At 50.9% G+C, this 16303-nt stretch overlaps 1 protein-coding gene across 2 annotated transcripts; it reads right to left on the bottom strand.

Moving 5' to 3' along the window:
* Positions 1-5657: 5657 nt before the first annotated feature.
* On the bottom strand, positions 5658-14750 carry KIAA0040 (KIAA0040 ortholog). 2 transcript variants are annotated; one of them, XM_033067469.1, is made up of 2 exons: positions 11870-14488; positions 5658-8914 (listed from the first exon to the last, which is right to left on the bottom strand). In XM_033067469.1, the coding sequence occupies exons 1-2, from the start codon at positions 11926-11928 to the stop codon at positions 8473-8475; spliced, it is 501 nt and encodes a 166-aa protein (XP_032923360.1). In that variant the 5' UTR covers positions 11929-14488; the 3' UTR covers positions 5658-8472. The 2 variants fall into 2 exon arrangements, with proteins under 2 accessions (XP_032923360.1, XP_032923361.1); XM_033067470.1 differs by lacking the exon at positions 11870-14488 and adding an exon at positions 14687-14750 and having other exon boundaries at positions 5659-8914.
* Positions 14751-16303: the final 1553 nt, after the last annotated feature.

Below are 16303 nucleotides of genomic sequence, written 5' to 3'. Positions count from 1 at the left end.
TAGCAATGCTTCAGAGATTCGTGTCCAGACCTATCCTATGCTGTGGCTTTTCTCTTGCCAGGCCTGTGTACTACCTGAAGGGTGGATAAGCCCTCAGGCTGAGCAGCTGTAGTAACTTACAATCTGTGTCTTTGATCCCTTCTTTTAGGGGGAGCAAGGACCTACTACAACGCCTGGAAGTTCACAACATAGGACGGGGATAATGATGTGGCTCATTTCATTAGAAAGCAAAATCATCCATAACAAAACTTACAGGTCTTACTCTCTCCTCCCTGGATCCAGAGGAGCTGAACTCATGGCTCCCTGATTCTTGTGGATAAAGATATTTGAGGTGGAACTGTCTTGACCTCTGAAGGGAATACCTGAAGGAACACTCACTAGGAATCACACTGAATACTTGCTTACTGTCTGATACAGCCTTTCCATTGGTTTTTAGTACACACCTTGGGGTGCATCTCACTGTACAGGCATAATTTGGGATTGAAGATAGCTCAGTCCTGTTGTGTTCCAAGCTAGGTAGAGGTTTGATCTATATTAAGGGTGTTTGAAAGACTGATTGTAATTAAAGGCTCTGTTTATTGGAGGGTTAAATGGTATTTGAGGTGGGCAATAGTAGATTCCTAGCACCTGGTCTGGGCATTTAGTAAGAGAAATTCCTTGGTCTTTTCCCAGGGTGTGAGCTGGGAGTCATGGAAAGGACATGAATTCTCCATCCCTTTTACAGAGATGATCTGTCCTCAGTCTTCCAGTAATGAGACAGTTCTGGGAAGGAGGAAGAAGTCTTTATCAGGGAAGAGGTCTCTTCTCTGGAGGATTATCAGAGAATAGAACTCTCTGCAGAACAATACCCAAACATAATGATTCAGTATTTCTTAACAAAGTTTGATTCAGACAGCTTTCTCCAATACAAAGGAGACAATAGCTGACCAATGTGTATCCAGGAACACCTGGATCTGCAGGCCAACCTGCTACCAGCCTTTGGAGCTCCTGGTGGACGATGTTCCAGAGACTAGAAGGGGACTTGTGGGGGCATCCTGCTTATATATACTCTGGTTGGCCATGCATGACAAGAACCTGCTTGATCCAATACATGCAAACTGCTATGAACTTTATGTAATTTAAACCTTAACATATGTTGTTCTTTCTGAAACCTGGGCTGCAGACTCCTCTTAATTCTGTCCTTCTCTGGTGCCATCCACTTCAGACTTCCAAAATTAAATGTGAACCTACTAACAAATAATAGCCCTCTAATTTAGATCAGTGCGAACTTTTCTGAGACTATCATCTCTCCCTGTTTTGGTCTGCACTTCTCATTATTTGGGCATATTCCCTATTCTTCCTGCCAAACTAGGTTTTGGGAAATGCTGCCAGTCTGCTGACAAGGCTCATTAACCCATGTGCATTCTGTAGACTGGTTTCCTCAGCCTCCAGGATCACATCTCTGCAGGTTAAAATCTTGCTATTTTGTTTGTTTCATGTTTCCCAACCCAGAGAAAAACCTCAGAAGATGTACAGTAGGTTGATGTTCACACTCCAGGGTAAGGCCCAGAACAGGGTGAATGTAAGGTCCACTCTCCTCCAGGCTCTGCTCACCATCCCAGACTGCCTCCCTGCATTGCTTGCTTACAGACAATTAACCAAACTCCCTATGTGACTGTTCCATCTGCTACCTTCTGCTTTTTAATCAGCAGTGTGGCAGGTAGTGACCCTGAAATGGTAACATGTGTCATCCACCTCTAAAATGAACATCTCTTGGAGTTAAACTGATCCTGTATGCCCCAGTGCATGGTTTCACATTTGACTGGTTTTTTTTGTTGTTGTTGTTTTGTTTTTGGTTTGGGTTTTTGTTTTTTTTATTTGGTTTTGTTTTGTTTGGGTTTTTTTTTTTGGGGGGGGTGGTTTTGTTTTGGTGGGGGGTTTTTTTGTTTTTGTTTTTTGGTTTTTGGTTTTTTTTTATCCCTCACAGCCATAAAGGTGAGGTTTATTTTCTTTCCCTGAGAAGATATTAAAATTAGCCAGCTCCAGCCAGGGAAGAAGTATGAGCTAAACAAATACTGCTTGCTCAAAGGCTTTCTTGTCTGGCAGCACTGGGACATGGTTGTGCCGTGTCTTACTGGCCTTTTCTATCACAATACTAAGCTGAATAATACATTTTAACGGATCCTTCCAGACTTTGGAGAAAGTAAAAAAATCGCAAATAAAGGAGGTCTTAAAATATTTCAGTCATCTTTGCTTTCGTGGTAGAATTATTTTTCTTCCTATTTAAGCATTGTGCACAAAGTGGAAGCATTAACGAGGCCTGGAATGGGATTGTGCAGATTAGGTCTTCCGAGTCTGCTCCAAAACAGGGATGGGGATTGAGCTCTCTTTGTGAAACTCTGTGAAACACTTATCTGATCTGTGCTTGCTAGGACCTGGCTGAGGAGAGCTAGCTAGAGGATTGTCTCTCAATGGTGAGGACTAAATTGTTCATCATACTTTGAGGGCTGTGCCTCTTCAGTGGGCAGGTGAGCAGAGACTCGTCTGAGCTGCATTAGGATATCCAAGCCCTGGTTTGGGGGAATGATAATGATGAGAGGAGTAGAATGGAAAATTGCACTTGAAGTGTTTTGCAGACTCTGTGCACGAGAGAAGGACATAGGAAAGCGATGAGGGCTCTTTACTATGAAGTGTTTTCTCCCTGTTGCCCACTTGTCTGTAGGCAAGGGTAGATTCCAGTTTTCAGTTAAAGGGCTCAGTGAAGTCATCAGGAAGGTAAGTCCTTCAGGAAGATGAGAAGGAGAACTAGTCTCACAAACAGCCACTGTAAAAGTAAGTGTATGCTCTAAAAACAGCAGGCATGATTGTTACCTGTGACTTTTTCCTGTGCAGCAGCAAAACAATCCCATCCTAAACCTGAATCCCACCTGGGAGCAGGGAATATTCTCTTAAGCAGTATAAGCTTCGTTTTTGAGCTAAAGGCAAATGGGCACCTTACTGGCAGTTTCTGAGGAGGGTCTATCTGTCATTCCTAATGTGCCTCTGACCAGGAAAGGCAAAGCTGACATCTGCTGGAAAACCATTGCAGAAAGTACAGTAGTTTCACGAATACAAGCCACACGGAGTATAAGCCACACTTCCGGTGCATCGACAATGTTGCTGTCTTTGTCAATAAATAAGCCGCACCCCAAATATTAGCCGCACTTTCGTTCGTAGTGAGAATCCGTGCGCAGCTTTCACAAATTGGCCAATTAGTAACAGGATCGCAGCATAGCGGGGTTTACTGGCTCGGGGCGGAGCCAGGCAGGCTCGGCCCGCTCATGGTTGCTGACGGGGCCGGGTGGCCCAGCTCGGCGCTATGGCTCGGCTGGGCCGGCCGGGCGGTGCTGCTGCTGCCGCCGCCGGGCTCACTGGCCCCCCTCTCCTGTCAGCACCGCCCTGCTGCCGCGTTTGCTCGCCCTGTCGGCAGTGCTGCTGCCGCCGCTGCTGCCGGGCTCGCCAGCTGCCCCACGCCGCGTTTGCTCACCCTGCCGGCAGTGCTGCCGCTGCCACCGCTGCCGGGCTCGCCAGCCGCCCCGTGCCGCGTTTGCTCGCCCTGCAGGCGGTGCTGCCACCGCCACCGCCGCTGCCAGGCTTGCCGGCCGCCCCGCGCCGCATTTGCTCGCCCTGCCAGCGGTGCTGCCGCCGCCACTGCCGGGCTCACTGGCCGTGCCGCTGCCATGTTTGCTCGCCCTGCGGGCGGTGCTGCCGCCGCCGCTGCCAGGCTCGCCGGCCGCCCCGCTGCCGCGTTTGCTCGCCCTGCCGGCGGTGCTGCCGCCGCTGGGCTCACTGGCCCCCCCCTCCCGCCTGCACCGCCGCCGCGTTTGTTCGCCGTGGCCGGCACTGCAGACCCCCGCACCACTGGGCTCCCCCACGCTGCTGGCCCCGATTCTGCTGGGCTTCCCCCGCTGCCAGGCAGCCCTGCCCGCCGGGCTTCCTGCTTCTGCCATGCTCCCGTGCACTGCTAGCCCCGCTTCTGCTGGGCTCCCCCGCCCTGCTGGCCCGGGCTCTGCCGCCCCCCCCGCCCCACCCTGCTGGCCCGGGCTCTGCCGCCCGCCCCCTGCACTGCTGGCCCGGCCTCTGCCAGGCTTTCCCACCTCTGCTGGGGCTGGCCGGGCTCCAGCTTGGCTTGGGGCTGCCATGGGCTCTCACTTCCGTGTTGGCAGCTTTTAGAATATTGTTCATATATTAACCGCCCCCGAATATTAGCCGCACTTCCAGGTTTCCACCAAAATTCTGGTCAAATTGCTGCGGCTTGTATTCGTGAAATTACTGTATTCCCAAACAGCCACAGGATGGTATTGTCTTTTCATGCAGGAGAGACTTCCTGGTATTCAGTTGGCCTCTGCAAAAGGACCTTTTTGGGATTAACTAGAGTCTGTGCTACAGCCTGGGAGGCTGGGACTGCTCAGATAATGCAGTTTGTTTGCATTGAGGAACTGGCTGTTCTGGTTTTGAGGCTCAGAATGGTTGGGGTAGTGCCACGAAATTGTCATACCCCTTTACTACCCTTGTTTTGCTATAATATGTGGGCCTGTAACAGTGATGCTGGAGGGCCAATACATTCTCAAAACCTCTGCCTTGCTCTGAGATCAATTAAAAGTTTGATTTGCAACACACCCAGGGCAGAATTTGAATCCCAGAAGGATCCTCGCTGGTTTGGCATTGCTGTGTTGATGATTATTGTCCTGTAGATGGTCCTACCAGCCAGAACCCACCTGTTGCAATGTATCTGCTGTTTCAGAGAAATGTTGCTGTATTCACCTAGGAAGAGGAGGAAGAGGATGCCTCTTCCCAAAGATACTGCATTTCTGTATTGTTGTGATTTGGAGAGAAGCCTGAAGTGTCTTACTGCACTGGATACTTGCTTGGAAAGCAGTGCTTTTACTTTTGGTCACTGCTGTATGCTTTGTTGGCTGAATAAAAGTGGAATGGCCAGTGAGGATCCAATTCTTCTGTTGTAGAGGGACTTAATGGACATTTTTGCTTCCCTTCAATCCTTTGACTGCTCCAGGATGCTTAACTTCATCTCAACCACTGCATATTTCTAATCTAGGACCCTGGAACTATCTTTTCCCCTTGCAGCTCAGGCTACTCAAAATCACCTTTCCCTAAATCCATAATACCTGGAGAGAAGCAAGAAGCTCCTTTCTTCTCCAGAAGTGGGCCTCTGCCATTTCTAAGCTGCTCATCACTGTGGTAACCACACTCCTCTTTCACCAGTCTCTTCCGGTGAAAAAAAGCCTCAGCTTTGCAGGCAAGGGACAGCTTGGTTTTTATTTTTTGCCCTCATGGAGGCAGAGCTCCGAGGTGTAGGATTTGGAAAGGCTCTGCCCAGCAAGCTGCAGAGGCCATGAAGTACTTGTCTGATCAAAAACAATTGGGGTTAATTAGTCCATGCTGCTGATCCTCTGTAAGAAAAAGCAACCGGGCAGCCCACCTCCCACAGCACAAACACACCTTTTGTTCTTCCCACTACTTCTTGCCCTTGGGCAGAGTAGCTTGGTGGTACTCATTAATAAAGCAAGGCCATCAACCTGAGTAAGTTAAGCTATTTCTTTAAGAAAACATCTCTAAGCTGCACAGCTGGCTGCAGGCAGACTGCACAGCCTGCTGCTGAGCTCTCCCTGTCTCTTATCTAGGGCCACGACACAAGTAAAAGAAAGCAAATGAACAAGAGATTGAGATACAGTGTTTGTTTGCAGTTCAAGAGTCATTTATTTTTGGTTTTAAAAAAGATTGCACAAAATTAATTTTGTTCCCTGTTGCACGGACTTGTTTAGGAAAATGGAAGGTTGATACTGAAATGCAGTTGTGGGAGGCAGGGCTGAGGTGTCTGCAGAGCAGGGACCGTGCAGTGGATTTTCTGTACTGTGCATCTCCGCCCCCTTGGTAATGTGAATGCTGCAGGGTTGCTGCTGCTCAGCTGGTGTGTAACAGGTTCTACTGCACCTCAGGCTGTTGCTGCTCTTTTGCTTTTTCCTCCAGAAGCAGCCGATTCAGTGCACGGCTCAGCTCAAGCAACAGAAGCAGTGGAAGCCAGCCCTCATGCTTTAGGGAGTGCAGAGGCTTTGAACCATCCACTGGTTGGATCATCAGGGCAGGGTTGTATCCTGGTCCCTCCCTGCCCAGCCCAAGGGTGGTTTGAATGATGATTTTGGGGAGCTCTTGAAATTCAAACCTAGCTCTGAACTCCCCAAAGCCTGGATCTGGAGATGTGTGTGATAGAATGCTCACATTTTCCTGGCAGTTCTCTGGTTCTTGCAGGAATTGTTTGCCCTCACCTTAAGAGTTACTTGCTATGCTTTCTGTAGAAAAGCCTTCCTGCAGGAAGCCCTACAAATCCTGGCACCTCCACACCAGGTAGGCTGTACTCTGACGGTCCTCACTTGCTCTGTGCCCCTGCTAGTTTGACTGAGCCTGTGGCCTCCCATCGTGTTCCCTTTACTCTGGTATTTTTTTGGTTCCTCCAAGCAGCACCACCCTGCCTCCAGGGCTGTTCATGCCTCTGGATCACAGCACCTGCATGGGCTCCTTTGGCCACCCCGTGAGTGTGGAGGCAGAAGGGCTGAGAAAAGTATCTGGATGGGTAAAGGAAGGAATGAAGAAAGAATACAAGTGCAGTGCTAGTTCTCCAAGATCTGGGCTAGACTGGGAGCTTGGGATAGAGATCAGAGCTATGTCTGTGTTTCCTAGCACAGTATGTGGCAAATCTGAATTTTTATACCATTATACGTTGCTTCCTGTTTTGGAGCAGAAGGGAGTCACTAATTTCAATTGTGACAAAGCAAACTGGAAAATAAGGCACATATGGGGTCAATTTAAAGGGCTATGTGAGGAGGAGCCCAGCCTCACGGCTGTTCCAGCACAGCGAGATCCTGTGGGATGATGCGTCCATCATAGCTCTGCCTGCATTGGACAAAACAGGCTGTGCTGGAACCGGGCAGCACAAGCAGCTGCTTCCAGCCAGTGGCTTTGTCCTTCAAGTGAGGGGAAGGTGGCATCACCCCTGCCTGGGCTGGAAGCACCTGTGCCCAGCAGCTCTGTCCAGGCTTGCCCACCTGGCTCTGGCTGCTTACTCCCCAGAGGTCTGTCTCTGGCTGGCAGCTCTGGTCTGCTCCAGCAGCTTAAGAACTGGAAGAAAATGGAAGGAAGAAAAGACATCCAGTGTACAGACAAGGCAAAAACCTGGATGTGATGAGGCTTCTCATCACACACATGCATTCCTCAATGCTAAAAGAGATGGGGGAGACAGAACCTAGTGGGGCAGAATGGGGAGCAGAAGAGACCCCCCCAGCTCAAGGGACATAGGATGGAAACACAAGCCAGGGCAGGGCAGGTGGGAAACAGAGCAGGAGTGAGAGCTGTGTGTGGTCCTGTCAGCTGGCATCAGCTGGGGTAGCACTTGCTTATGGGTTTGTTTGTGTCTGACACACAGCACAAGGGCTGCAGGGAGAGGTGATGGCTGAGTGTGCCAGGAAACCATGCCTGCTGCTTCAGTGCTGCTTTCCATGTGCATGGCCCCACTCCAGGGGGCCTCTGGTCCTGCTCTTCTTCATTCAATAAATAACTCTAATGCCTGTAGCAAAGCTCTTACACAACCTCAGGTTGTGTTTCTGCTCTTGCAGTAGCATGGTGGGCTCTTTAATGGCAAGTTTGTATGAAACAGTCTTTCAAGCAATGTGTTTTCCTAAGTGCTGGTGCAAAAGGGCTGGTTTGGCAGCCTCCTCTCTCCTTCCTGCCTCTAGCCTGCACGGTAAGGTGCGTTCTTCTGCTGTGCTGCCTTAGGACGGTGTCTGAGGTCTCCAACGTTGGGCTGAGGGCATCTAGCTTCAGTCACTTTAGCCAAGTGACTTTGGTTTGGTAGCTTGGGAGATGACACATTTTGAGCTTTCTTTGTGTCTCCAAAGGGAGTTGGATTTGGACGGAGCCTAGACAGTGAAGCTGTGCCATCTCCATGCACGGCAAGCAAACAAGGTGGGTCTGTGCCTGCTTTACTCACAGCTGTCTGTGTTATGCAGGGGGAGTGTGCAGGTGGCTTGGTCTTCAGGTGACTGCTGTCCTGTGCACCTTTGTCTGTGCCACAGCACGTGTGCTCGCAGGTGAGTGAAGGAGAGCCTCGCACCCCCTTTGCTGTGTACCAGCCCCATATGTGTGCACTGTGCTCATGGCAGGAGGTACGTAGAACCCGGTGGCAGGTCACCCTTGTGTTCTCACCTGTCCTTTGCAGGGGTCTCTGCCCCAGGGCACGCTGTTATGGTGGGGGAAAAGAGGCTTGCACAACCTGTACATGACCGCCTTGTTTTCTGTCGGCCCTTTAACATGCTGGACTCAGCCTCTGTTGAAAATCACCACAAAGTGGCAGCAGCTTTGGTATCTCCCCACCCCTCCTGGTGCACAGGTGAAAAGAACGGTGGCATCTCAGGGGAGAGGACCTGAACACCCTCCTGTCTGCTAGATGGGCAAGGAGGGTCTCTTGTCCAGCAAGAGCAGCTTGGGCTGAGCTGAGATCCACAGGTCCTCTTCATCCTGCTTCTTCTTCTTTTTCTTCTTGTTCCTCTCAGCATGCAGCTGCCCATTGCTGCTGGAGCCACCTTTCCTTGTGCTTTCTTTCCTCCGTCTGCAGAAGCAGCAGTGGCAACAGATGAAAATGAAAGCAATGAGGACAACGAAGGGTAGACCCAACAGCACAGCCAGGCAGATGGTGTTGAAAATGCCTTCCTCGTGCTTGGTACGGATGAGCTCCAAGATGGAATTAAAGAAAGAGCTGATCTTCTGCTGCATGTCAGCTCCTGAGTAGGCTGCCTGTGCTGCTCCCTCAACTTGAAAGGCACCTTGAGATATGCTCAGCTCCTGTAAGCAGCTAGTGGGATCCACAAGAGTCCTTGGATGGTGCCTGTGGAGATAAGAAACCACATGGACCAGGTGCCTGCTCCCTCAGCAATTTTCTCCATGGAGCTGCCAGAACAGCCTAAGCCTCAGCAGGGAAGATGTCTCCTGCCTTGGAGGGGCCTGGAGCCATGGGGGATGGACTTTGCTGCCTGCTACATCCCTTTGGGTTTCTTCATCTGAGAAACACAGTCTCCTATCTCCTGGGGTTTGTTCTTGATGGTGGGAATGGGTAAGGAGGGCTTTGAGTATCCCTACTTGTGTTGGAATTTAGCCAAACACAAATCCTGCCCCTTGGGATTTGCACATCAGCTCTTGCTGAGCAGTCATAGCATGGAGCTCTTAATTAGCCCCATGGAGGGCTTGTTTTGTAGCAGATGAAATAATGTCTGCAGGAGAAGCTTTCCTGTCTAGGAAAGGACTTACCTGATCTAGGCCAGTGACCATTGTGGAGACACAGTACTACCACAGGAGCCAGGACTCCACATGTCACAGGTGGAGCCACATCCCTCCTTATTCCCAGTTGTGGGATGGGGTATCTTTGGCCAGACTGTTTCTCAGGGTTCATGGTCTGGGATGGGCAGCACAGAGGCAGGGTCTGTTCTTGCTGTCCCAGTACCCTGAGCACCACCAGCAGGTTTGGTGTGGTACCTGTGGCTAAACCAGTTGAATTTTGGATGAGGACTTTGGTCACTGGGACTCACAGGTGATGCACTGTTGGTAGAGCCCAGTGAGCAGCCCTACCCACAGCTGCTTCCGTGTACCCTGGGCAGGCCACAAAGGCAGCAGCAGGGGAGGATAAGAGTTGGCTGGGGTGGAGGACTTGCTGCTGCTATGCCTCACCTGGGAATTGCTCCAAGGGTTCGGGTAGGGCTAAGAAGCATTTCTGTGGCTTGACGTAAGGTTTTCCTCTTCCCTCTGGGAGGGAGAGGTGCTACTGAGTGCCAGGGCTCTCAGGGAAGCCTTCCTGCAGGGGCAGGGAGCTGCTGCCTCTGCTCACATCTTCTTTCCTCTCCTGTGGCCAGGCAAAGCCCCTGAGTAGAGCAGGAGCCTTTGTGCTGCAAGTTTGCAGTTCTGGTTCAGCACAGGGGTCACTAAATTAGAGGCTGTACAGACGAAGAGCTGGCAGGGGCACTGTCAGGCTCCAACATCGTATTTCACCCTTGTTCAGCCTTGTACAGCAGTGTCTACCAGCCTTTGGGATTCAAGCCCTGCAGCCTCTTGAGGGACTGCTTAAATCCCCATGTGTCTAGGAGGGGAAACTGAGGCACAGTAAAAGCAAAACCAACACTTTCATGTAACAAAAACTTAAGAGGTACAGCCTGAACACCAGGGGTATCCTAGAGGGGCTGTTCCACTTGTGCCTGTGACACCGACTCCTTATCTTTCTTTCTGGCAGCTCTCAAAGAGCTTGGGGACCTTGAGGGAGGGACACAAAGGGGATTCAAGCTGGTATCAGCTGATAGCTGGTATCACCTCCTTGTCTACAGCACTGTCCTTCCTTGCTTTGCATCTCATTTATTCCTTATTTGGCACCTACTAAGGGATTGTATGGAGTGTTTCAGGATCCTTCAGCTAGCATCACTGTGCTTCCTTCTGCCTCGCTGTGCCATTACACTCCACTCCAAAAGGAAGATCAAGCCACCAGCCTCGCCCAAAAAAGCAGCCACTGGTCCCACCCAGCCCTAACCACAGCTTTCATGATGCTGCTTGGGCAGGAACTCCTGGGCAGCCCCCAAAAATTAGCTCCCAAGGGAAAACCTGCCTTCCAAAATGGTGTCCTGGGACCTACAAAACTGTACAGGGTCTTGTTTCACTGGTCTCCCTTGACTGTTGGCTTTCAGACCTGACTGTCAGGACCTCCAGAGCTGAATCCCTCAGCACAGATGTCAAGCTCACAATCTGGGATTCACAAGTGCTCAGATTCTGTTAAAAATAAGGGGTTTATCCGTGTCCCTCAGAAACAGACTGACCACTGTGGATTTATTGTTTCAATCTGCACAAGCACACAGCTGAGCTGGCCCCAATTAGCTGTGGTTTCTCTTTTGAACATGAATTTCTCTGGGTGCCTTTCAAAAAAGTTCTTATTTGAGATTTCCCAAATGAAATGCGGTGCTCTGGGAGGTGGTTTTAGCTTTGGCTGGAAGCAGCTTATTATTATTATTACTATTATTATTATTACTGGATTTTCGTCCAGTCTGCTGCATCAAAACTGGCTGTTCCTCGCATTCCCTCATTCAATTACTCAATAGAGGACAGAATACGATCAACATCACCACCTTAGAAATCATGGGCTACCACTCAGAGACTCAAATCCCCAACAGCCTTTTCCTACCCTCTGCCTGGAGCCAACTGGGAGCATCCCAGATCTGCTTTTGCTGACAGGGGAGATAAGTGAGAGCCACTTCTTAAAGCCTGTTCCCTGTCCTGACCTTCATCTTCACCTAAGTCTTTTTTTGAGGGGCAGGTGTAGTAAAGGTTACATTGCAACACAAATAAATAGAGCAGCTTTTTTCAGCGTAATGTGACACAGGTTTGCCATTTATCCATAACTATCCTGACAGCTCATTGTCCAGGCAGGAATACAGGATGCCTATGATACACTAGACTCCAAAAAAGAAGTAAAAAGCCCAAGCAACAACTGCCTTAATTTCAGACAAAACAGGATGTACCATTTTATTCCTGCACTGAACTGCTTTATATTTATTGCCTCTAAACTTCTGAGTAGGGAAGGAGGGCTGGAACTTCCTTTTAAACTTGTAATTAATTGTTTGCGGAGTTAAAATGAATAGGGAGGGGGGGAAAAAAAAGCAAAGCCCTTTGAAATGTTTCCACTTCAAACTGAAGCCGAATGCACTGCAGACGCCCTGGCTGATTGTTGCTAGGAAATGTCCAGCTGGGGACATGTGGCCACCCTGGGCAAGCCAAATGTGCATCCCTTGGAAGGAGAAAGTGGACATACCTGCCCCTGCCCTGACCAAGCAGCACCCAAATCCCAGGGCCGTCTTCCAGCATGGCCATGCAGCTGTTTTTCAGATGCCTTTCCCTTATGGTGTGTGCATTGGTTTTTGTTTTGTAGATGAAGGGATGTCTGTGTGCTAAATGCTGCTTTTTTTCAGTTTCATATTAAAAAAATGGGGGAGAGGGGAAAGCAGAAAAACTGATGTGTTTGGAGACAGCAACTCCAAGGGCAGAGGGGTCACTCAACACCATCCATTGTCAGCTAAAAACCTGAGTGCACCACGAGGAGCTGCATTTAGAAAAATCCATGCTGCTGCTCAATTTGGTGTGACATCTCCCCTTAGAGAGGGGATGAACATGGAGAGCAGCTTACATGCTGTGGTCCAGGATGGGTGTGAACCACTTGCTGCAAGTATGTGGAGCTGCCAGTGGGAGGTCAGCTGGTTTTTGGGTCAAGATATGGGACCAAAAAGTAGGGCCAGGGAGGTAGTGGGAGACAGGGCTGTGTCTCAGGGAGGCACAGGGAAGGCTGTGTAGCATCCTGCTCAATGTGCTCTTTGTTTTTGGGCAGCCAGTGCTGACAGAGCCAGGGAAAAGCTGACATGGAAGCTTGTCTGGGAACTCCTGTGGCCAGGGATGGATGGCTACAACTGATGGCAGCCCTGCACAGCAGGGCTTTATGCCACTTGTGTAAGTTTTAATCAACACTGTGCATCCAACGCGAAGCTCTTTAATCCATCCTGGCTTCGAAAGAGCTGGTTTGCAAGGGTGGGGAGCATCTGCCACTCCTCTGGAGTTATGGGAGGCTGTGGGTGGAAAACAAGGTCCTTTTGAGGGATGGCTTGCAATGGCACCACAAACCGTTGGCATGCAGGGCTTGCCTGGCTGAGCTGGAGGGGTAAAGGCTGCCAGCCTGTGTGTGGGGAAACCAAAACAGAGGGGGTTGCCTTGGCAATGCTAGCTTGTCCACATCCTGTGGGCTGCAGAGCAACCACAGCAACTGAGGATGTAGGTAGAGTTTGCAGAAAAGCACCAGTTTACTGGAAACTGCTATGCTGTGTCACCATGGCAGAGGGGAGAGAGAGCCAGAAGTCAGTTTTCTAGTTAAGTTCTTCAGGCCCAACCCTCAACAGGCTCTTATGTCTTCATGAATTCCCTCCAACCTAACGAAGCTCAACCTGCTCCTCTCAGCTGACACGCCACCTAAGGCAGGAGTGGGGCTGCTTTTAGGTGCTCCCTGCATCCACGATGAGAGCAGTAGCAGCTCTGGGGCAACTGACCTGTGGGATGCGCCCCAAGTATTTCTGGATTACTTCAACACTGGTGTGCTCTGTGGCCAGCTGCAATTCAGGACTTGTGGAGGTGACATGAAATCAACTGACCTACAGCCACTCCCATTTCCTTAACGCAAATGAGACTGCACTTCGTTTGGTTGATGCTAAGAAGTGCAAAGCAGGAATCACATTTTTAAACAACCATTTCTGTCTCTTATTGGCTTTATGTCAGCTTTATACCAACTTTCCATTGCAGTGACAGCTGTGGTTCAGGCAGGGAGAGGCTAATTTTTGTTAAAGCCTGCAAGCTCCCTGATCCACCCAGAAGAGACATGGTATGCTGTCACACGAGTGGCACCTACTTTCCCTGCTTGCACCTGCAGATCTAAAAAAAAAAAAAAAAAACTGGATGAAACCTGACACCGAGGGTGAACAGTTTCCTTAGCAGGGATTGCACGTTGCTGTTTCGGAAATGGTGACTAAGAAGGGTTTTGCCTCCGGTCTCCCAGAACTCGCAACAGGCTACAGAGACCTTCCTCAAACGTCAAGACAAACACCAAAAGCCACCACCCAGCAAACACAACCAGCTCAATTTTCATCTCATTCCCACCACCATCAAACCCTCCTGCCACAAGCCGCGCGTAAATGCTTTCATTCCCTAAAGGGAGTGATTTGGAAAACTACTGATACGGACGTTGGATAACAGGGTTAAAGTGAAACTATTTTGCAAGCCGCTGCCTGGAGCCCACTCGTTATCGACGTCTGCACACGCGCGGCTGCCGTCGGCCCCGGGATCACCGAGACTGTAGCCAAAAATAAGTTTTGAGTTTAGGTGAGCGCCACTATCATCCCTGGAGGCACTAGGAGCTCCTCAGAGCCATCCTGGCTCCTCCAAACTACGGTACGAGCAGTGCTGCCTGTCCGGGCGGGCAGCAGTCCCCAGCCTGGCCCTTCCGGGGGTCGAGCACGTCTGGTTTTGTTAGAAAGGGCTCAGGGGGCTGCCACAGAAGCTGTAGATGCCCCATCTCTGGAAGTGTTCAGGGTCGGGTTGGACGGGGCTTGGGACAACCTGGTCTAGCGGACGGTGTCCCTGCAAGGGGGCTGGAACGAGGGGGTCCGTAAAAGTCCCTTCCAGTCAAATCACTCTAAGATTCTGTGGTGCTTAAAACCTGCGGGTGCAGGTCGGGTGCTCCCAAACCCCGGTGCCAGGCAGACTGCCCGAACTCACGTCCCCTGAGAGCTAGCTGCTGCTCATTGCTTTTCCCAGCCTGCTGTTCTCACCCCCTCCGCAGATGATACGGCCTTAAAAAAACTAACAAAAAAAAGCTCACCCTCTCCCCCCCACCAAAAACCTAACCAAACAAAAAAAAACCCCAAAAAACAAAAAAACCCCCAACCAAACCCCCCAAACAAACAAATAAAATAAAAAAAGCAACAAACGAGAAAAAGCCCTGGATTTGAGTAACACAGCGCCGAGTATAACGCCTAGGGAAGCCCAGCCCCGGGATCCCCTTCCTAGGTCCTTTCCTAGATCCCTGACTTACCTCTCCGCCGCGGCCCCGCTGCTCCCGCTCGTCCCTGCAGCTGCTGCGCGGCCGGGGGAAATGGGACGCCCCGTCCCGTGGCGCTCCAGCCGCCTCCGCCCCCGGCCCGGCCCGGCCCGCCCAGCCCCACCTGGGGCTGTCCCCGCACCTCCGACGGAGCCCCAAACGCTGGGCGCAGACACACTGTGCGGCGCGGGCCAGGCTGCTGGGGTTCGGCTGGGAGAGAGGCGGGGACGGGCCACAAACCAGCCCCGATTCTGCTGTGGGCAAGAGGGAGGGAACCAAGTGTTTGGCTCGCTTGGCTTTGGTGAAGCCCAGGTTTTTCCAGAAGCGTTTTTGGGAGGCAGCAGAGGGGGCCTGCAGGGTGGTGATGCCGCTGTTATGGTGGGGAGGGCAGGGGAGAGCTCCAGTCCCCCAAGAGCAGTGCCAGGAATACCACTCTGGACCCCTTCACCACTGCCACCCTGCTCCCTCTCACCTTCACCCAGCACCCCATCACCAGCATGTTGTCGCTGCTGTACTGCCCTGACGCCCAGCCTCCGTCCCTGGAAAGGGGACACTGCAGCCGAGCAGGAGGTGATGGCGTGATGGAGCACCCCCAGGGACTGTCCATGCAGCATCCAGGAGCATTATGGGTGCTATACAGCCGTGGATAATGATGGGTGTTTCAATCTGGGAGGGCACTCCTGGCTCTGCAGGGTTTGGTGGTGGCTTTAGCATTGCTGTGTTAATGGTTGGACTTGATGATCTCAGAGGGCTTTTTCAACTTAAATGATTCTGTGATTCAATATTTTCAAACTGTAATCGCAGTTCCATTGGGATTGCCACCCCCACCCTTCACTTACTACATTCTCTCCCACTTACTTCTTTTTTAACACCATGGCAGTAATATATAGGAATTGCTGAAATCTTGTCTGCTTTCCAGTCCAGGGCTCTATGGCCTCCATGCCGTGTTGTAATGCTGACAGCTGGGCAAGCTGCGACTAGAAAAATGTTCTGCTGGAATTTTTCTAGTTGGATTGAGTCCTGTTGGATTGCAAAATCTCTACATTTGCCCTCCTTGCCCTCCTTCATGCTCCAGAGCCAGTGGCTTGGCTTTACTGCTTCAGCCTTGGTGCTGGCTTGTTGAGCTGGGCTTGCCAGGGCTATCTGACCCTTCAAGGCTCCTGGAGAGCAGCCTCACGCTCCCAGTGCTGTGACTTGGCAGCATCAGGAGCAATGCAGTGCTGGGAATAGGAGGGAAGAGGGATAGAGGGGAGGGTGGAGGGATGGAGCTAAGTTGGCTGCCAGCCTCTGCTGCCCTACTGCTGCCTTCACCCTGATACTGGGGTCAGAGAGGTGAAAGATCCTCAGAAACACACACAGTAGGCTACAGCTTGTGCTAAGTGCCTCCTCATAGCCTTGGGGAAGGTGTTTATGTCCTGTGGGAAACACCAAACAATTCTTCCCTGAAGATTTGCTGCTTAATGCCAGGAACTTTTCCCTTGTTTTTATGCTGCAGGATGAAGATTCCTGGGCTTTGCATCATGTGGCTCACTGCATCCCAGCTTCTCTTATCCCAGTTTACCCTATCCTGACTCATTCCATCCCATCTCTCCATGTCGCAGCTCACCCCAT

Source organism: Catharus ustulatus, chromosome 9 (assembly GCF_009819885.2).
Source record: "Catharus ustulatus isolate bCatUst1 chromosome 9, bCatUst1.pri.v2, whole genome shotgun sequence".
NCBI lineage: Eukaryota > Metazoa > Chordata > Aves > Passeriformes > Turdidae > Catharus > Catharus ustulatus.
Note: the sequence above shows the minus strand (reverse complement) of the source record. Positions and strands in the feature narration are given on the sequence as shown.